This window comes from Thalassophryne amazonica, chromosome 1 (genome assembly GCF_902500255.1).
Source record: "Thalassophryne amazonica chromosome 1, fThaAma1.1, whole genome shotgun sequence".
Taxonomy (NCBI): Eukaryota; Metazoa; Chordata; class Actinopteri; order Batrachoidiformes; family Batrachoididae; genus Thalassophryne; species Thalassophryne amazonica.
Genome location: NC_047103.1, coordinates 120,481,762 through 120,504,856, shown reverse-complemented (window position 1 = coordinate 120,504,856; position 23,095 = coordinate 120,481,762). Strand labels below are relative to the sequence as shown.

At 44.6% G+C, this 23,095-nt stretch overlaps 1 protein-coding gene across 3 annotated transcripts in view; it reads left to right on the top strand.

Annotated features, from left to right (window-relative positions):
* The window catches only part of LOC117513635 (T-cell surface antigen CD2-like), a 94,461-nt gene that overhangs the window by 28,187 nt on the left and 43,179 nt on the right, over positions 1-23,095 (top strand). The window contains exons 4-6 of one of the 3 annotated variants that reach the window (XM_034173876.1): positions 19,386-19,548; positions 22,064-22,135; positions 22,870-22,947. In XM_034173876.1, the coding sequence (XP_034029767.1) occupies positions 19,386-19,548; positions 22,064-22,135; positions 22,870-22,947 (313 nt within the window). Of the gene's footprint in view, positions 1-19,382; positions 19,549-22,063; positions 22,136-22,869; positions 22,948-23,095 lie in introns of all 3 variants that reach the window. The other 2 variants (XM_034173867.1, XM_034173882.1) reach the window with 2 other exon arrangements.

The window sequence follows — 23,095 nt, the reverse complement described above, 5'->3', positions numbered from 1 at the left end:
GTGTACCACAATGAGTTTGCTTAATTTGCCGCAGGAATATATGATCCAGCCCAGCGACATGCTGTGCCGATAGCAGTACACTGTCCTTGCAACAAAAACAAGCCCCTCTGTGGTATTGGTATCATTTATTTAGATTTTTGTTATTCTATTTTATGCGATTTTATGCACAGTATACATGAAAATAAATTAAAATATTAGAACATAAACCATCTTTCAGTGACTTTCACACTAATCCACTGAAATCTGAAAAGTGCTTATTCTCACAGCGGTTGACCTTGTGTTATAGTTTTGGTGGGCTTTAGGAAAATAGCTTAAGCTTCAACCTTAAAGGTCCCTTCACACGTAACACAATTGAAGCCGATGAAGGAGGAATTGCATGCCATTCATGAAAAATCGGAGCTGCCTCTAACGCCTCGTACACCTGTCACTACAACTATTCAGGCACACCAGCGGCCAAAAGACAGAGTGTGCCCCTGTGTGAGCCCCTTCAATCCCTCTCCCAGCAGGTGTCAACCAAATTCCAGATGACACACATGAACATCCAACAATGCTCACTGGACATTTGCGCTGTTAGCATGAAAATAGTAAGCAGACAACCATTTTCGAGCTGGATGTGAAATTTGTCTAAGTGCCCCTCGGACTGTGGCGTTGCAAAGTAACACACGTGGCATGCCAGAGTATAAGCTCCCCCCTCAATACATGCACCATGCATGTGTATCGCGCATGTGTTGCACTCCCCACAACACATGTGGCATACGTGTGTTTCGCATGCCCGACCCCCCCCACCGCAACACATGTGGCATGCTGGGGGGCATACTTGCATGGAATGCTGATATGTATGTACAGATGAGGAGTGGCCAACCACGTCTGAGGCCACACAGCACAGCAAGGTGTCACACAGAGACCACCGCCAGGACAGGTATATAAATAAGTACTACAATAACTACATACACAATTACATAACAAAATAACAAAACAAATGATCACATAACACAGAAACAGAGAGTGACATGTTGGTGTTTGTGCTAAACAGCTGTTGAGATCTCTGGTTCTGGACATCACAGCTGGGGAACATGTACCATGTTTTGACTGTGATGCGCATGTGTCTACTTGCTGTCATCATTTGGACATACATAAAAACATATATCACTTTTGCAATGGACTGCTGCGATGCGAAGTACAGCATGCACATTGACAGGCTGTTCCAGGTGAAATGGACCATCAGATCATGTGGTCACGCAGCAGCGATTGAATGTCATGTCTGTCTGACAGGCATCGTGTGTCCTGTGAGCGGCACATCAGCAAGCCTATCAAGCCAAGAGTGTGTACAAATACATCACTTTCAGTCAGGTATCTTCAAATACGGCCATAACAAAGTTTCGCCAGTTATTACGGCGCTTTTTTACTGTAATAAAGATGATGAGAACTTCCTCTTCATCCACATCATCTAATGTCTTTTTTTTAATACGTTTATATCCTGTTGAATTTAGACATTTTGCACTCTGTTATAAGCAGCGATGGTATTGCAGTGGGTAAAGTTTCCATCTGTTAATCAGAGCTTCTGTAAAATTACAGGTTCGAATCCCGCGAGTGGCATGTATTTTTTATTTTTGATTCCCACAGCAGCTGCATGATGTTGGTTCCACACACTCCAGCTGTTCGCACTGTGTTCCTGCTGCGACGGTTTCGTGCACACTTGTGCGCATGCACGAAAACCATCACAGTGTGATTGTTTTACGCTTGCCGACCGTATGTCCCCCTCAACATAAGCTCGATGTTATCGGTGGTTCCCTCATTCGGGCTGTTTCACCATGATTCGCCCTGATTCCTATTTATTCATGCTGTGTGTGAAGGGGCCCTAATAATTCTACCATTCTGTGATGTATTCACTGTTCACATACAGGATATGTACACTGGACATACATATACAGTAAGGGTGCATCAGTAATTGGACAATAACACAGTTTTTATTTGCCTCTGTACTCTAACACAAACAATCAGCATGCTTGTAGAGGTGACTTTCAACTGTAACTCAAGGACAAAAATATAATCTCAAACCATTTAGAAATTACAGCTATTTATTTGGAAATTTTCCCTCGATTAGTCGAAGCCATAAGCAATTGGATAAACTAAAATATAAGTACTATTGTTTTTAACAATCATTGCTTTTACATTCCATTTTCTTAAGACAAGTCAACCAATCATTAAGAAATACAAATAGTATTTGGGGAGGTGATAGTTCAGAGGTTAGAGAGATGACCATATGAGGGCCATCTATTTCAATCCCCTGTCCAACCAAAAAACTACTAAGAGCACTTAGGTGTGTTGCTTATTATTCCAAGTGTTGGGCCCAGTGATTGGAGGAGACTAGTGCAGGAACATGGTACTGCACAGCAAATTAGTCAGTGTTAAATTTACAGTGTTAAGGCATTTCACTTTAAAGTATTAAGATTCTAGTGTTATTTTCAACCAAATTTACACCACATTGGTGTCACACTGTAGTGTTAACTCACATAGTGTTATTCACGATGTGAGTTAACACTATCTGAGTTAACTCACATAGTACGTGTGAGTTAACTTACATAGTGCGTGCACTGGTGTTAACTCACATAGTGTTATCATTTCTCACAGGTCTTAAACTCTATCCATGAGTGAGTGTGAACTGAGAAAAAGAAAAACATGTCAAAATGTACAATATAACAAACAGGTGTGTCACAGCACACAGAAGTCACTGTTCGGTTCATATTAGTGTTTAGACGTCACAGTTCAGTACGACTTTGGTACAGTAGCTTTAATCTGTGAGCAGCAGAGAGCTGGCGTTAGACACTTTAATACTGTGAGACAGTGGAAATGTAAACTTTATTTCCTTAAATGTTTAAGAATTCATTCATCACTTCTCATTTGTGTTGGGATGAATTTACCGTGCAGCATGTTGTGGTTTGTTTTGCGTCTTGTGACACGCAAAGCTGCACTGCCTTAAATATTTTGTCCATTTGAAGTTTGTTTGTGTTTTGCACAAATGACGGCATCTCATAAAACCTCACTCTGTACAGATGTGAAATCACTGTAGGCAGTCTCACTATTTGATGGCCAACTCATCTTTGAAATTTTACACTGGTTCTTATAAAAAAAAACAACTTTTGTCAAGAATTGGTGGCATCTAACCTCAAATGCTGGCTGATTTTATCTGAGTACAGTGATTCAACAACAGACGTGGCATTGGTACGCTTTCACTTTGAGGTTCCTATTTCAAAAGAAAAAGGTAAATTAGCCGATTCCATCTACAGTATGCTTCCAAAAATTGTGATTGGAATAATCCGGTCACTCGCTCAGTTGGCTGGTTCACTGTTTACCTCTGTTCAACTTGCACCACAGCAGACAGGGGTGTGGCCATGCCTCCTGCACTCAGGCATAAGACCACACCTACTTTTACACCGAATAAAACAAAAGTGACACAGTCTGTGGAAATGAGATGAAATGTCAGTAGCTTATGGAAACAAATAGGCATGTGTGTTATGGTAAAACCAGAAAACAGAAAAAGGACTCAATATGCAAGGAGCACAAAATGAGTAGAAGATCTCGTAACCTACCACGTGCTGGGTAATCGGGAGAGTCGGGAGTTTTCCTGGTGGGCTGGCCCAACCTGGGGTCGTTGTGAGGGGGTGTTAATATATACATACATATATGACCACCACTGTTAGGCTACACAGCAAGACACTTGGGCTGCTGTATCTTAAAGAGAAGACATTAAGTGTTATAAATGTTTTACAGTCACGAAAATTCACAAGAAAATAACTTAAGACTGCTTCTTTTGCAACGCTGTTATCTTTTCCAAAGCCTAAGGCAGGGACATACCATTACACGTTTAACACCCCTATGCATTCATTACAGTTAGTTCAGTCCAACCAAGCCCTGTGCGCTCAGATGGGACTTGCGCTACTAGCAAGTATAAGAGGAGTGTCCCGTGAGTGAAAAGATGGTCAGAAAAAAGCCAGGTGGAGCTGAAAAAGCTAGATTAAAGAAAAGAAAAGCTTTGGAGGAAGATCTGGCCAAGTGTGCAAAGCTCACAGATAATTTTTCAAGAAGACAGAGAGAAGAGGGAAATGGTAAATATGGCCGGGCATAGCTACGTGCCTGTTATGCCCGGATGTCAGCAGTATCAACATTTGTAGTCCAGTACCACCTCTTCCAGCTACTTACGACTTCACTGACTTAAGCTGGGCAGACACTGTACAATATTTTCAATCTTGTACTTGGCTCCAGCTCAAACTGTGCGACAAAACGGCAGGGTTTGAAAAGTTCAGAGCGCATGATTCATGGTCTCACACTGTAACCAGCCTTAGGTGGTGTACTGGTGAGTTAACAATACCGTTCTTGTTTAACTAAGGCTGGGCTTACACTGTGCGATTTTTGGCCCTTTTTCAGCCGATTTTTCACTCATGTGAGAATTTTTTGGATCATGCCGAGTTTCAGCTTAATTGTGCGTCCTGCGTCGTGCAGTCTACATGGAGTAATGAGTTGCGTTTAACCTCTCACGACCACCTCCCAATCGGGAATCATATGGTTGGATGAAAATCAAACCTGTTTGATATTTTGGTCGGCCGTCGTGACTCATGAGGGTTCTGCACAGTTGAAGCAGCGCTACAAGCGTCTACGCGCTGATTACCTCACGCACTGTGCATGCGCAAACACCGGAGAGAGCAAACAGTGATCTCATGTAAAGTCTTGTCTTTTTTTATTGCGTTACCTCACAATAACCTAATATCATATTAAAGGTCATGTCTATCAGCGCGCACAGTGAGTGGGATCAGGTGGTGGGAGACTGAACATATATGCGCGCACGCACACACACACAGCAAACAACAGGATTTACGACAGATGAGCACAGCTGTAAGACTCCGTATGAAATATGGTTTATTTATACAACAGTGTAAGTAACAACACCTGTTATGAATGTTTGTTTTCTTTTTTTACCGTCCTCTCGTGAATCATGTTGCTGTCTGCTGTGTGTGCGCGCGCGCCCATATACATTCAGTCTCCCTATGTGCTGGCGGTTTGTGGGCCGGTTGTACATGCTTCCCTTAGGCAGTATTATTAGACGGTATTGCTTAAATTTTCATTGTTACGCAGATGATACCCAGCTTTATCTATCCATGAAGCCAGAGGACACACACCAATTAGCTAAACTGCAGGATTGTCTTACAGACATAACGACATGGATGACCTCTAATTTCCTGCTTTTAAACTCAGATAAAACTGAAGTTATTGTACTTGGCCCCACAAATCTTAGAAACAGGGTGTCTAACCAGATCCTTACTCTGGATGGCATTACCCTGACCTCTAGTAATACTGTGAGAAATCTTGGAGTCATTTTTGATCAGGATATGTCATTCAAAAGCGCATATTAAACAAATATGTAGGACTGCTTTTTTGCATTTACGCAATATCTCTAAAATCAGAAAGGTCTTGTCTCAGAGTGATGCTGAAAACTAATTCATGCATTTATTTCCTCTAGGCTGGACTATTGTAATTCCATTATTATCAGGTTGTCCTAAAAGTTCCCTAAAAAGCCTTCAGTTAATTCAAATGCTGCAGCTAGAGTACTGATGGGGACTAGAAGGAGAGAGCATATCTCACCCATATTGGCCTCCTCTTCATTGGCTTCCTGTTAATTCTAGAATAGAATTTAAAATTCTTCTTCTTACTTATAAGGTTTTGAATAATCAGGTCCCATCTTATCTTAGGGACCTCGTAGTACCATATCACCCCAATAGAGCACTTCGCTCTCAGACTGCAGGCTTACTTGTATTTCCTAGGGTTTGTAAGAGTAGAATGGGAGGGCAGAGCCTTCAGCTTTCAGGCTCCTCTCCTGTGGAACCAGCTCCCAATTCAGATCAGGGAGACAGACACCCTCTCTACTTTTAAGATTAGGCTTAAAACTTTCCTTTTTGCTAAAGCTTATAGTTAGGGCTGGATAAGGTGACCCTGAGCCATCCCTTAGTTATGCTGCTGTAGATGTAGACTGCTGGGGGGGTTCCCATGATGCACTGTTTCTTTCTCTTTTGCTCTGTATGCACCACTCTGCATTTAATCATTAGTGATCGATCTCTGCTCCCCTCCACAGCATGTCTTTTTCCTGGTTCTCCTCCCTCAGCCCCAACCAGTCCCAGCAGAAGACTGCCCCTCCCTGAGCCTGGTTCTGCTGGAGGTTTCTTCCTGTTAAAAGGGAGTTTTTCCTTCCCACTGTAGCCAAGTGCTTGCTCACAGGGGGTCGTTTTGACCGTGGGGTTTTACATGATTATTGTATGGCCTTGCCTTTGTTGTGAAAGTGTAGGTACACGGACCCACACAGGGGGGCTCAATGAACGGACAATGGAGAAAGGTGAATAACAAGTTTTAACTGTTGTGAAAAGAGCACAACCAATACAACAATTAATAATTTGGAGTTTGAAGCCGAAATCTGCTGGTGTCGTGTGGGCAGGCTCGAAGGTAGGAGGCGTCCGTCCTAGTCGAACCGGAACCACCCAGATTTCCTCTGCCAACCGAACCCCAGAAGTACTGGAACCGCCAAGTCCCGAATTCCCAGGTGGCCACTGCCTCCGCTCGTCGGATCCGGTACTGCTGGCGGGAAGAGCACAAACACACAGGTATGGATGCGACAGCACCCAGTAGACGGAGAGGGGAGAACCGCCTCCACCTCTTGTTACAATGAAGCAGGAAAGGTGAGTACGTATCCAAGCAAGTAGCTTTCTGTAGTCAGCTGTCCTGAAAAGGTTTACCAGGTTTATCAGAGTCTTCAATATGAGCTTGCAGAGAGGTTACTTAATCTCAAGGCTATATCTCGGCACTGAGGTGGAGACGCTGTCCTGCTGATATACCTCCGTCCTGAGTGCAGTCAGCTGTGTCCATATGGTGACAGCTGTCACCCTGGCAGCCCTCGTCGCGGCAGCGCCCTCTGGTGCCTGGAGCCCCGCACTCCAGGCAGGGGCGCCCTCTTGGTGGTGTGGGCCAGCAGTACCTCCTCTTCAGCGGCCCACACAACAGGGACCCCCCCCTCACAGGGCGCCTCCTGGCGCACGACCGTGGCTTGTCCGATGGCGTCGGTAGAAAGTTCGGCCAGGAGGGCCGGGTCCAGGATGAAGCCCTTCTTCACCCAGGAGCGCTCCTCGGGTCCGTACCCCTCCCAGTCCACCAGGTACTGAAACCCCGGCCCATTCGACTGAACATCGAGGAGCCGGCGCACGGTGTCCAAGCCGTTTCCCCGTCGATGATCCGGCAGGAGGTGGTTGCCGGGACCCTGGGTGCAGAGTGGTGAGGTGTGATGGGTTTTATCCGGGAGACCTGAAACACTGGGTGAATCCGCAGTGAGGCCGGAAGCTGAAGCCTCACTGCGGCGGGATTGATGACTTTGAGGACTTTGAAGGGACCGATGTATCGTTCTTGGAGCTTGGGGGGAGTCCACTTGAAGGTAATGTCCTTGGTGGACAACCACACTTCCTGCCCAGGACGATACGTGGGGGGCCGGGGCCCGCCGCCGGTCTGCAGTTTCTTCGCCCTCGTCCGGGCCTTCAACAAAGCAGAGCGGCAGCACTCACACACCGACGGCACTTCCGTAGGTTGGGCCTGGACCGAGGGCACACCGACCTATCCCTCGACCACCGGAAAACAAGGGGGCTGATACCCCAAGCACACCTCAAAACGGGGAGAGGCCGGTGGCTGATGACACTTGGCTGTTGTGGGCGTACTCGATCCAGGCCAGGTGGGTACTCCAGGCCGTCGGGTGCGCGGCTGTCACACAGCGTAGTGTCTGCTCCAATTCTTGGTTGGCCCGCTCTGCTTGCCCGTTGGTCTGGGGGTGGTACCCGGACGAAAGGCTGACCGAGGCCCCCAGTTCCCGGCAGAAGCTCCTCCAGACATGTGAGGTGAACTGGGGACCGCGATCGGAGACGATGTCTGATGGTATGCCATGCAGACGGACGACGTGGTGGACCAGGAGGTCCGCTGTCTCCTGGGCCGTAGGGAGCTTCGGGAGGGCCACGAAGTGGGCCGCCTTGGAGAAACGGTCCACTATCGTGAAGACGACGGTGTTTCCCTGGGACGGCGGGAGACCCGTGACGAAGTCCAGGCCGATGTGGGACCAGGGGCGATGAGGCACGGGCAACGGCTGTAGCTGCCCTGAGGTCTTCCTGTGATCGGCCTTGCCCCTGGCGCAGGTGGTACAGGCCTGGACGTAGTCCCGGACGTCGGTCTCCAGGGATGCCCACCAGAAGCGTTGCCGGACGACTGCCACGGTCCTTCGCACCCCTGGGTGACAGGAGAGCTTAGAACCGTGACAGAAGTCCAGGACTGCAGCTCTAGCCTCTGGTGGGACGTATAGTCTGTTTTTTGGTCCGTTTCCCGGGGTCCGGGACACGGGTCAGGGCCTCCCGGACGGTCTTCTCCACATCCCAGGTGAGGGCGGCCACGATAGCGGACTCCGGATGATGGGATCCGGGGGATCCGACGGTTCCGTTTGACCTCATCTTCGTGCACCCGGGACAATGCATCCGATCTCTGATTCTTGGTCCCGGGACGGTAGGTAATCCGGAAGTCAAAACGGCCAAAGAACAGTGACCAGCGGGCTTGCCTGGGGTTCAGACGCTTGGCGGTTCTGATGTACTCCAGGTTCCGATGGTCAGTGAAAACCGTGAATGGCACGGCTGTTCCCTCCAACAGATGTCTCCACTCTTCGAGGGCCTCTTTCACAGCAAGGAGTTCCCGATTGCCGACGTCATAATTCCGTTCAGCGGGGGTCAACCTGCGAGAAAAATAGGCACACGGGTGAAGGACCTTATCGGTCCTTCCCGCTCTGGGAGAGCACCGCTCCTATCCCTGAGTCCGAGGCATCCACTTCAACCACTAACTGGCGGCTAGGATCGGGCTGCACCAAACTGGTGCAGACGAGAAGCGCCGTTTCAACTCCTTGAACGCGGCCTCGCACCGGTCCGACCAGGTGAAGGGAACTTTTGGAGAGGTCAGGGCTGTCAGGGGGCTAACTACCTGACTGTAGCCCTTAATGAACCTCCTATAAAAATTAGCAAAACCGAGGAACTGTTGCAGCTTCCTACGGCTTGTAGGTTGGGGCCAATCTCTCACCGCCGCAACCTTGGCCGGGTCCGGGGCGACGGAGTTAGAGGAGATGATGAACCCCAGGAAGGACAAAGAAGTGCGGTGGAACTCACACTTCTCGCCCTTCACAAACAGGCGGTTCTCCAACAACCGCTGCAGGACCTGACGACATGCCGGACATGAGTCTCAGGATCCGGGAAAAAGATGAGTATATCATCCAGATACACGAAGACGAACCGGTGCAGGAAGTCCCGCAGACATCGTTTACCAATGCTTGGAAGGTCGCGGGAGCGTTAGTGAGACCAAACGGCATGACCAGGTACTCAAAATGGCCCAACGGGGTGTTAAATGCCGTCTTCCATTCGTCTCCCTTCCGGATCCGAACCAAATGATAGGCATTCCTAAGATCAAGTTTGGTGAAGATATTGGCTCCATGCAAGGGGGTGAACACCGAATCCAACAGGGGCAACGGGTATCGATTGCGAACCGTGATTTCGTTCAACCCCCTATAATCAATGCATGGACGAAGCCCGCCATCCTTTTTACCCACAAAAAAGAAACCAGCACCCATCGGAGAGGTGGAATTCCGGATCAACCCGCAGCTAATGAGTCCCGGATGTAGGTCTCCATTGATTCGCGCTCCGGCCGTGAGAGGTTGTACAGCCTACTGGACGGGAACTCACTGCCTGGAACCAAATCAATGGCACAATCGTATGGGCGGTGAGGAGGAAGCGTGAGAGCCAGATCCTTGCTGAACACATCAGCGAGGTCATGGTACTCCGCTGGCACCGCCTTCAGATTGGGCGGGACTCGGACCTCCTCCTTAGCTTGGGAGCCGGGAGGAACCGAGGAACCGAGACACTCCCGATGGCAGGTTTCGCTCCACTGAACCACCACCCCGGACGGCCAATCAATCCGGGATTGTGCTTGAGCATCCATGGAAATCCTAAACCACACGGGAGGTGGCCTGAGTCACGAAGAACTCGATCACCTCCCGGTGGTTGCCTGACACCACCAGAGTTACTGGAGGTGTCTTGTGTGTGATTGGTGGGAGTAGGGAGCCATCTAGTGCTCGAACCTGCACAGGCGAGGTAAGAGCCACCAGAGGGAGCCCTATCTCCCTGGCCCATCTACTGTCTAGCAGATTCCCCTCAGAGCCCGTGTCCACCAGTGCTGGGGCCTTCAGGGTTGAATCCTCAAACAGGATCGTGACTGGGAGTCGTGTAGCAATGTGGGTATGTCCCACGTGAATGTTTTGGCCCACCCCTGACCCAGTCTCTAAGGGCGGGCGTTTGGCGTTTGACCGCTCGGGGCAGTCTCTCACATGGTGCTCTATTGAACCACAAACAAGACACGCTCCGTGGGTCCATCTCCTTTGTGCATCTGGTGCCCTAAATGTTTGCCCTACTCGTGTCCCTAGCTTCGTCAGTAGGGGGAGCTGTGACCCCACGGAGCGCAGGAACAGAGGAGCGTGGGGAGGGCGCAGCTCGATCGGACCCGGAAGGGAGAGGGACGACGCGTGCCTGGCCACGCCCTTCGCCTCGTTCCCGGCGGCGTTCTTCTAACCGGTTGTCGAGTCGTATAACTAGATCGATGAGCCCATCTAAATCCCGCGGTTCGTCCTTAGCCACCAGGTGCTCTTTTAGGACCAGAGACAGTCCGTTTACAAAGGCAGCGCGGAGGGCAGTGCTATTCCAGCCGGATCTCGCCGCCGCGATGCGGAAGGCGACTGCATAGGCAGCTGCGCTCCGACGCCCCTGTCGTATGGACAGTAGTGCGGTTGAAGCGGACTCGCCTCTGTTGGGATGATCGAACACCGTTCTGAGCTCCCGTACAAACCCATCGTATGAATGAAGGAGCCGTGAGTTCTGCTCCCAGAGCGCTGTAGCCCAAGCGCGTGCCTCCCCGCGAAGCAGGTTTATGACATAAGCTACTTTGCTAGCGTCAGTCGCGTACATCACGGGACGCTGTGCGAAGACGAGCGAACATTGCATCAAAAAATCCGCGCACGTCTCCACACAGCCTCCGTACGGTTCTGGAGGGCTTATGTATGCTTCTGGGGACGGAGGAAGGGACCGTTGAACGACCAGTGGAACGTCACTCTCACGCGCAGGGTCCTCGGGAGGGAGAGCCGCAGCGGCGCCCGGAGGGCGCGCTTCCACTTGTGCGGCGAGAGCCTCCACCCTGCGGTTTAGGAGAACGTGCTGCTCGGTCATTAAATCGATCCGAGTGGTGAAAGCGGTGAGGATCCGCTGCAACTCACCGACTACCCCTCCCGAAGCCGCCGATGCGCCCTGTTCTTCCATTGGCCGTTCAACAGCCGGTTGACGCCCCTCGGGATCCATGACGCTGGCCGAGATATCCTGTTGTGAAAGTGTAGGTACACGGACCCACAACAGGGGGCGCAATGAACGGACAATGGAGAAAGGTGAATAACAAGTTTTACTGTTGTGAAAGAGCACAACCAATACAACAATTAATAATTTGGAGTTTGAAGCCGAAATCTGCTGGTGTCGTGTGGGCAGGCTCGAAGGTAGGAGGCGTCCGTCCTAGTCGAACCGGAACCACCCCAGATTTCCTCTGCCACCCGAACCCCAGAAGTACTGGAACCGCCAAGTCCGAATTCCCAGGTGGCCACTGCCTCCGCTCGTCGGATCCAGTACTGCTGGCGGGAAAGAGCACAAACACACAGGTAGTGATGCGACAGCACCCAGTAGACGGAGAGGGGGAGAAGCCGCCTCCACCTCTTGTTACAATGAAGCCGGAAAGGTGAGTACTGATCCAAGCAAGTAGCTTTCTGTAGTCAGCTGTCCTGAAAAGGTTTACCAAGGTTTATCAGAGTCTTCAATAGAGCTTGCAGAGAAGGTACCTTAATCTCAAGGCGATATCTCGGCACTGAGGTGGAGACGCTGTCCTGCTGATATACCTCCGTCCTGAGTGCAGTTCAGCTGTGTCCAGTAATGGGTGACAGCTGTCACCCTGGCAGGCCCTCGTCGGCGCAGCGCCCTCTGGTGCCTGGAGCCCCGCACTCCAGGCAGGGCGCCCTCTGGTGGTGGGTGGGCCAGCAGATACCTCCTCTTCAGCGGCCCACACAACAGCCTTACAATATAAAGCGCCTTGGGGCAACTGTTTGTTGTGATTTGGCGCTATATAAAAAAATTGATTGAATTGATTGAATTGTATATGAAACTCCCAGGCTGAAAAATGTTCCCAGCACGCCCCTGCTCGTAACAATCTATTGTGGAATTAAGATCATGAAAACAACAACTCTGAGTGATGAGATGCTGAAGGAGGAAGACGCTGACTGGCCCAGAATGTACCAGAGGTCCCAGGCAAGTGACAGTGTAGCCAGTCCAGGCGGCCATGACAGAGCTGACAGCCGATGAGTGGGAGACACAGGAAAAAAAACAGAAAGTCCAAAAGACAATACATAGAAACACTGAAGAACAACCTGCAGAGAACAGAATACCCACACAGGTAGAAATGAGTTTCTGGCAACTGTGGAGTGGAAGAACCAGGTTTAAATACAGCAGAGAGCTGATTAGTGACAGGTGTGCTCTGTGATCAGCTCTGTGACGCACTGCTGGAAAAACAGGAAGGGAGGGGGAGCAGAGCGAGAGCAGGTCCAAGACAGCACAACAAGTGTCTATGATCAATACAAGACAGCACAACAACGTGTCTATGATCAATACACGACAGCAACAACAACGTGTCTATGATCATACAAGACAGCACAACACGTGTCTATGATCAATACAAGACAGCAACAACAACGTGTCTGTGATCAATACAAGAAGCACAACAACGTGTCTGTGATCAATACAAGACAGCACAATGTCTATGTCACTACAAGACAGCACACAACGTGTCTGTGATCAATTACAAGACGCACAACAACGTGTCTAGGATCAATACAAGACAGCACAACGTGTCTGTGATCAATACAAGACAGCACAACAACGTGTCTATGATCAATCAAGACAGCACAACAACGGGTCTGTGATCAATACAGACAGCACAACGTGTCTAGATCAATACAAGACAGCACAACGTGTCTGTGATCAATACAAGACAGCACAACAACATGTCTATGATCATACAAGACAGCACAACGTGTCTGTGATCAATACAAGACAACCCAACAACGTGTCTGTGATCATACAAGACAGCACAACAACGTGTCTGTGATCATACAAGACAGCACAACAACGTGTCTATGATCAATACAAGACAGCACAACAACGTGTCTGTGATCAATCAATCAATCAATCAATCAATTTTTTTATATAGCGCCAAATCACAACAAACAGTTGCCCCAAGGCGCTTTATATGAAGGCTCTGCCTCCACATTCTACGCTTACAAACCCGAGGAACTACAGTAAGCATGCAGTCTGAGAGCGAAGCGCTCTATTGGGGTGATATGGTACTACAAGGTCCCTAAGATAAGATGGGACCGATTATTCAAAACCTTATAAGTAAGAAGAAGAATTTTAAATTCTATTCTAGAATTAACAGGAAGCCAATGAAGAGAAGCCAATATGGGTGAGATATGCTCTCTCCTTCTAGTCCCCATCAGTAGCTCTAGCTGCAGCATTTGAATTAACTGAAGGCTTTTTAGGGAACTTTTAGGACAACCTGATAATAATGAATTACAATAGTCCAGCCTAGAGGAAATAAATGCAGTAATGAGTTTTTCAGCATCACCTGAGAACAAGACCTTCTGATTTTAGAGATATGCGTAAATGCAAAAAAAGCAGTCCTACATATTTGTTTAATATGCGCTTTGAATGACATATCCTGAGCAAAAATGACTCCAGATTTCTCACAGTATTACTAGAGGTCAGGGTTAATGCCTCCAGAGTAAGATCTGGTTAGACACCATGTTTCTAAGATTTGTGGGGCCAAGTACATAACTTCAGTTTTATCTGAGTTTAAAAGCGGAAAATTAGAGGTCATCCATGTCTTTATGTCTGTAAGACAATCCTGCAGTTTAGCTAATTGGTGTGTGTCCTCTGGCTTCATGGATAGATAAAGCTGGGTATCATCTGCGTAACAATGAAAATTAAGCAATACCGTCTAATAATACTGCCTAAGGAGCATGTATAAAGTGAATAAAATTGGTCCTAGCACAGAACCTTGTGGAACTCCATAATTAACTTTAGTCTGTGAAGAAGATTCCCATTTACATGAACAAATTGTAATCTATTAGACAAATATGATTCAAACCACGCCGCAGTGCGCAGTGCCTTTAATACCTATGGCATGCTCTAATCTCTGTAATAAATTTTTATGGTCAACAGTATCAAACGCAGCACTGAGGTCTAACAGAACAAGCACAGAGATGAGTCCATGTCCGAGGCCATAAGAAGATCATTTGTAACCTTGACTAATGCTGTTTCTGTACTATGATGAATTCTAAAACCGACTGAAACTCCTTCAAATAGACCATTCCTCTGCAGATGATCAGGTTAGCTGTTTTACAACTACCCTTTCAAGAATTTTTGAGAGAAAAGGAAGGGTGGAGATTGGCCTATAATTAGCTAAGATAGCTGGGTCAAGTGATGGGCTTTTTAAGTAATGGTTTAATTATTGCCACCTTAAAAGCCTGTGGTACATAGCCAACTAACAAGATAGATGATCATATTTAAGATCGAAGCATTAAATAATGGTAGGGCTTCCTTGAGCAGCCTGGTAGGAATGGGGTCTAATAAACATGTTGATGGTTTGGATGAAGTAACTAATGAAAATAACTCAGACAGAAACACTCGGAGAGAAAGAGTCCTAACCAATACCGGCATCACTGAAAGCAGCCAAAGATAACGATACGTCTTTGGGATGGTTATGAGTAATTTTTTCTCTAATAGTTAAAATTTTGTTAGCAAAGAAAGTCATGAAGTCATTACTAGTTAAAGTTAATGGAATACTCAGCTCAATAGAGCTCTGACTCTTTGTCAGCCTGGCTACAGTGCTGACAAGAAACCTGGGGTTGTTCTTATTTTCTTCAATTAGTGATGAGTAGAAAGATGAGAGCAACAGACTCTTTTTCCAGGCTAAGTGAAGATCTTCTAAATTAGTGAGACGCCATTTCCTCTCCAACTTACGGGTTATCTGCTTTAAGCTACGAGTTTGTGAGTTATACCACGGAGTCAGGCACTTCTGATTTAAAGCTCTCTTTTTTAGAGGAGCTACAGCATCCAAAGTTGTCTTCAATGAGGATGTAAAACTATTGACGAGATACTCTATCTCACTTATAGAGTTTAGGTAGCTACTCTGCACTGTGTTGGTATATGGCATTAGAGAACATAAAGAAGGAATCATATCCTTAAACCTAGTTACAGCACTTTCTGAAAGACTTCTAGTGTAATGAAACTTATTCCCCACTGCTGGGTAGTCCATCAGAGTAAATGTAAATGTTATTAAGAAATTATCAGACAGAAGGGAGTTTTCAGGATACTGTTAAGTCTTCTATTTCCATACCATAAGTCAGAACAAGATCTAAGATATGATTAAAGTGGTGGGTGGACTCATTTACTTTTGAGCAAAGCCAATAGAGTCTAATAATAGATTAAATGCAGTGTTGAGGCTGTCATTCTCAGCATCTGTGTGGATGTTAAATCGCCCACTATAATTATCTTATCTGAGTTAAGCACTAAGTCAGACAAAAGGTCTGAAAATTCACAGAGAAACTCACAGTAACGACCAGGTGGACGATAGATAATAACAAATAAACTGGTTTTTGGGACTTCCAATTTGGATGGACAAGACTAAGAGTCAAGCTTTTCAAATGAATTAAAGCTCTGTCTGGGTTTTTGATTAATTAATAAGCTGGAATGGAAGATTGCTGCTAATCCTCCGCCCCGGCCCGTGCTACGAGCATTCTGACAGTTAGTGTGACTCGGGGGTGTTCACTCATTTAAACTAACATATTCATCCTGCTGTAACCAGGTTTCTGTAAGGCAGAATAAATCATATGTTGATCAATTATTATATCATTTACCAACAGGGACTTAGAAGAGAGAGACCCTAATGTTTAATAGACCACATTTTACTGTTTTAGTCTGTGGTGCAGTTGAAGGTGCTATATTATTTTTTCTTTTTGAATTTTATGCTTAAATAGATTTTTGCTGGTTATTGGTAGCCTGGGAGCAGGCACCGTCTCTACGGGGATGGGGTAATGAGGGGATGGCAGGGGGAGAGAAGCTGCAGAGAGGTGTGTAAGACTACAACTCTGCTTCCTGGTCCCAACCCTGGATAGTCACGGTTTGGAGGATTTAAGAAAATTGGCCAGATTTCTAGAAATGAGAGCTGCTCCATCCAAAGTGGGATGGATGCCGTCTCTCCTAACAAGACCAGGTTTTCCCCAGAAGCTTTGCCAATTATCTATGAAGCCCACCTCATTTTTTGGACACCACTCAGACAGCCAGCAATTCAAGGAGAACATGCGGCTAAACATGTCACTCCCGGTCTGATTGGGGAGGGGCCCAGAAAAAACTACAGAGTCCGACATTGTTTTTGCAAAGTTACACACCGATTTAATGTTAATTTTAGTGACCTCCGATTGGCGTAACCGGGTGTCATTACTGCCGACGTGAATTACAATCTTACCAAATTTACGCTTAGCCTTAGCCAGCAGTTTCAAATTTCCTTCAATGTCGCCTGCTCTGGCCCCCGGAAGACAATTGACTATGGTTGCTGGTGTCGCTAACTTCACATTTCGCAAAACAGAGTCGCCAATAACCAGAGTTTGATCCTCGGCGGGTGTGTCGTCGTGTGGGGAAAAAACGGTTAGAGATGTGAACGGGTTGGCGGTGTACACGGGGCTTCTGTTTAGGGCTACACTTCCTCCTCACAGTCACCCAGTCGGCCTGCTTCCCGGCTGCTCGGGATCTGCCAGGGGGTAACTAACGGCGGCTAAGCTACCTTGGTCCGCACCGACTACAGGGGCCTGGCTAGCTGTAGAATTTTCCACGGTGCGGAGCCGAGTCTCCAATTCGTCCAGCCTGGCCTCCAAAGCTACGAATAAGCTACACTTATTACAAGTACCGTTACTGCTAAAGGAGGCCGAGGAATAACTAAACATTTCACACCCAGAGCAGAAAAGTGCGGGAGAGACAGGAGAAGCCGCCATGCTAAATCGGCTAAGAGCTAGTAGCTACGCTAAGCTAGCGGATTCCTAAAAACACGCAAAGTGAATAATGTGTAAATAATTTAGAGGTGATTCAGCAGAAGGAGTGCTTTAGTTAAGGCACGTAAAGATTACACTGGGAAACAAATCGTAATCTAGATAACTAGATCAATCTAACTGCGCAGATTAAACAGCTAACAGATACAGCAAAACACTGCTGTGCTCCGGAACAGGAAGTGATACAATACCGCAGTGAGAGCCAATCAATACAAGACAGCACAACGTGTCTGTGATCAATACAAGACAGCACAACAACGTGTCTGTGATCAATACAAGACAGCACAACAACGTGTCTGTGATCAATACAAGACAGCACAACAACGTGTCTATGATCAATACAAGACAGCACAACAACGTGTCTGTGATCAATACAAGACAGCACAACAACGTGTCTATGATCAATACAAGACAGCACAACAACATGTCTATGATCAATACAAGACAGCACAACAACATGTCTATTATCAATACAAGACAACACAACATGTCTTTAATCAATACAAGTACATGGGTTGTGACACCCCTAATAAGTACCATCACTGGTTGCATTTACTTTATGTTCAGCGTAGTAGCACCTACACAGCAGAATATCACAATTATAACCCACAGTGTTATTTTAAATGTTCTTCTTCTCCTTCTTTTTCTTCAAAGTGCCTACATCTGGCCATGGGGCAGCGTGGTAGCAAAGTGGTCTGTGCACTCACTTCCAAATACTACAGTGAATTTGTGTCAGAAAGTACATGAAGGCATGGTGGCTTAGTGGTTAGCACTGGTGCCTCACAGCAACAAGGTTGTGGGATCAATTCTTGGTTTTTGTGTGTGGAGTTTGACAATAAAGTTTCTGTTATTCTAAGTTGTTTTGGGGTTTTTTAAATCACCTTGATAGTGTTATCTAGCTAACTCTTGCATGTTGAAAAAAGCAGTTTGAACAGTGTTTTGCATGGTGGTCTAGAGGTAGCGCTGTTACCTCTAGTATGAAGGTTCATCCAGTCACTTTCTATACCTGCTTTTTCCACTCAAGGGTCATGCAGGAGGTGGAGCCACATACAGACATACACTCTTGTATTCATTCATTCATTTTTTTATACCTGCTGATTCTAATTAAGGGTCACAGGGGAGCTGGAGCCTATCCCAGTGATTATTGGATGACAGAAAAAAAATGTTTTAACTCCTAAACTGTCTGCTTTTTGTGAGCAAGCAGGAGAAATTTCTGGGATTGTTCCAACATTCTACCAGCATGACACAAAGCATTTTGAAGATCATAATGCACCCCAGCCACTCACTTATGGTGTCATGTTGGTTCATAATTTAGACAGCAAAAGCACCTATGGACATACTTTTAACAAGCTCTAAGAAAGTTCAACATGTTCACCAGAGCAGCTGCATAAACCATTGCAAACTGTAGAATAAGGACACATTTATTTATCGGTACCTTTTCCCCAGAATGCATTACATTAATGCAACTTGAAGTGGTGGCCAGTGTTTGTTCACCTTTCGGCATGTTTGCGTTGGTATGCTAATCGTATGCTAATCGTGTGACTGACGCAGTCGGTCTTGACTTTCTGTTTGGCTGAGAAATTTACATAATGCCAGAAATATCCTATTAAAAAGTATTTGTGAAAGCTCAACATCCAGATTTACTTTGAATATATAGTGCAGTAGGCTTTTAGGCAAAACTGGACAAATGAGCTGATATTTTGAACTATCGCGGGACTATTAAAATTAAGCCATTAAAATAAATCTGGAATAGCAAAAACAGTCCATGTCAACTGCATAGGCTCCAGCACCCCCATGACCCTTAAATGGAGTAAGTAGGTACAGAAAATGGATGGATGGATGGATGGATGGATGGATGGATGGATGGATGGATGGATGGATGGATGGATGGATGGATGGATGGATGGATGGATGGATGGATGGATGGATGGATGGATGGATGCCAACTGCAATGTATATCTGCAGAGAAAAGAAAAAGATACATCAACATCCAAGCAAGAACTTTGTCCACTCTCAAAATGTGCTCCAGCCACAATTTGTTATGTTTAGAGGTGTAGGTTGTGACAGCATTATCCATAATATTTGTCCCCAGCAGGACCAGGGTGTCACCTACCAGTGGCTTCAAAATGACAAAGGGTTGAAGGAGACCTCTCAAACTCTGAAGTGGAAGAACAAACAAGCAACAGATTCCTTCAAATGCAAGTTGTCCAACCCTGTCAGCCACGAAATCAGTGCACCTGTTACGCCAAACTGCATCAGTAAGTCTCAATCCAGTCAATGTTACCTCAAGTTAGCATGGTTTGTCAGGCCTAGTGAAAACTCCAGCTAATATTTAATATAAGAGCTATCACACAGGCTAAATACCAAAAAATTGCTTCTAAATGTTTTTAGCAGTGAGTGGTTCACTTAATAGTTCAGCTACTGTAAAAATAAATAAATAAATAAAAATTATTTTTCATTTCTGAAAGTGACTGTTTCTAATATTCTTGAAGAATAGACAATAATAATTCAAAAATCGGTAACTTTATATTAACTGCACGCTATAAAGAATTAGTAAAGCATTTATAAAGTGTAAGTAAATGCTTAAATAGCTACTTGTAAAACATTTACAAAGCATTCTTTTTTATTAGCTACTGTTGGTAAGAACATAAATAGATGGCTTAATAATTATTAACAACAAAATATGTAATGTCTTTATAAAACATTTATAAATGACTTTTAGATTCTCTATAAACCATTTAAGAATAGTTTATCATTAATAGTTCATCATTTACAAATGTAAAATCAGACACTATTCATTAGTGATAAAAATACTTTTTAATTGTCTTTACATTTTTTCCTCACAAATTATTAAGCCTTTACTAAGCATTAATAAGCCATTAGTTGATGCTCAATGTATCAGTTATAACATTTGTAAAGATTGCATTAACTACTTTTCCTTATTCCTCAATACTTTATGTATCATTTGTTAATAATATACAAAGCTCAAGTCTCTTTCACCATCACTATAAGTATGCAGTTTTAAAGACTTTATCTATGTAGAAAATTCTTCTTTCAATGTACGAATAAGTCTTAACTGAGCATTAGTTAAGTATTTGTAATATCCTTGTGGTGATTAAACTTGTTTTATAACTCATTTGTATATGCTTAATATATATTTTAATCACAATCTCAAACAGTTGACCAATTCACTTTTAGATGTCCATTTATAAATACTTACCAACACGTTAGTAAACTTAAAAATACTATTATATTCCTTTACAAGCTGTTAGTAAAGTATTTGGTGTGAGCTCAACTAAAGTGATGGATAAATTTGCATTAACTATATATATTTGTAGATGCTATTTATGTGTTACACAGAGTCACCAACAGTTGACCAATTCACTTTTATATATCCATTCATAAATACTTATCAACACATATTTTGTTCTGAGAAATTGGTGCAGTGGTATTAGACGAGGAATGCAGGTTCATTCGTCGCAAAATGTTAAAGTGATGTTCGATTTGCGAGTAATTGCGCTGCCATTAGTTGGTAACCGATACCTAAACGTGGCTTCAGAATGGGTCGCCATTAGCCACTAAGCGATAGCAGCTAATCAGCTAACTGGTCTTAAAAACTAACAAGGTTTTACATCTGACGATATAAATTCACACTGATCAAGCAGATAGCCTCTCGGGCGGAAGCAAAGTGTCTGCTTGATGATTTTCAACCTTAGAATACGTTAAGCAGTTACATTTGGTACGACAACAGTTAGTCAATGCAGCTTTAGCCTAAATTCACTAACACTTACACACATAGCCGATTAACCATCGTTTTCGGTGAGGTGTCCACTAGAAGTGTGCGTGAGAACACCAGTCATTAAGCAACATTAGTCCATATGGTCCGAAAAATGGTTAAAACCAGTATTTCATTTTAATCTTTCTCCTCTGATGTTTGTCGTCAATGAGAACAAAAAGAGCAAGTGTCGTAGGGCATCTTCCTCGCCATTTTAATTTCTTGAACAATTGTGTGAGCTGCTGCCATCTGTCGGCGATACAGTATCATTTGCACTTGGTGTTGCAGCCATTTGTCGGTGAGGTAAATAAAATCACATCTTATTTGGTTTGAAAAAACAATAGCTTAATATTCCTAGAAACGATTGGGTGCTTAAAATTAAGAAATTTAACTAATAAAACATAAAATAAATAAACGATTGGGTGCTAAAAATTAAAATTAAGAAATTGAATAAAATAAAATAAAAATAGGGACTAATAATAAATAAATAAATAAATAAATACAAATAATAATATTAATAATAAAAATTAAAAAGATGGCACTGGGAAAAAAGCTCAGTATGAGGACCTCCTTAACTGGAGGTACAGTATTTGAGAGAGCTAAAAAGGAAAAGAGGAAAGAATTAGAGAGCAGGTAGCAGCTAAAAGAACAGAAGAGGAATGTGATGAACAAATAATAGGTGCAGAGAGAAGTCATTGTGGGATTCTTAAATGGTGTATAGAGAATTAAAAACATTTCTAAATATTTTATAAAGACATAACATATTTTGTTATTAATAATTATTAAGCCATCTATTTATGTTCTTACCAATGAGTAGCTGATAAAAAGAATGCTTTGTAAATGTTTTACAAGACGTCATTTAAGCATTTACTTATACTTTAAAAATGCTGTACTAATGCTTTATAGTGTGCGGTTAATATAAAGTGTTACCAAAAAAATCAATTGCATCACAAAAATATCTTTTAAACATGTCTTTTCTCTTCCTTTCTCATTTCAAGAGTCTGTGTTCCCTAAAACATTGTTTGGCCTCAGTTTCTGGATCATGGTGGGCATCCTGGCTGGTGGAACAGGTTTGTGTTTCAGGTCTTTGTTGGTCTGTGTTCAAAGATCTCTTCTTAGAATGGATGCACACCATTCAGAAATTTTTCACACACCTTTACTGGATTCTCAGTTTTCTTTACTGGAGCCTCAAACAACACTCAAAACACCATATTGTCACACTTTGACTTTGCTGTATGTGTGATCCTTTTCTCCTGAAAATCATTTAGGATGTTTCTATACTTTGTTTTGCGTTTACCTGTGGTAAATTATATTTATTGGATATGTCTCATTAAAAGCATACACCTCTGCACCATTTTTTTTCAAAATTCTGAAATGGAAGACGCTTGGAACAAATGTAATGTCCTATGAATGACATTTTACTCATGATTTTAGCAGCCACCAACTAGTGGCATAATGGCAGGAAGGTGGTGTTTTAGTGCTTTACATACAAGGTCCTCTAAAAAACCTTATTGGACATTTAAGACTGTGCATTGTCTAAATCACAAATTTTGTCTGTTCAAATTGAACTGGTGGCAAAACAGCACTGTGAAAACTTTCTCAGTGGACTGTATATGTCTTGTCCTCACAACATACTGAAATGTCATAGAATTATATTTCAATTTGGGCAGGGAAAAAATTGCTGAACTCCGTTGACCTTTTACATGTGACTTATTTTTTTACATTGTTTCAGTGGATTTTATGAATTTTTCATCAGTATTCCGTCATACAAACATCACTATTGGATTGTCTCTGTCTTCATCAGCTGTCGTTTTGGTGTTAATTATCATCATCATTGTTTGCTGCAACCGGGCCAAACGGAAAAGGCAAATGCAAGTGAAAGGTATGACAGTGACTATTAGTGTTTGCTGATGAACTAAAAAAATGAGATATGAGGGTTACATAGAAATCACTCCATCTGTCTCTTTGTCTGTCTGTCTCTACATCCTTCCATGAGCATGGTCAGCGCAGCGCCTTCAAAACTGGCTGGT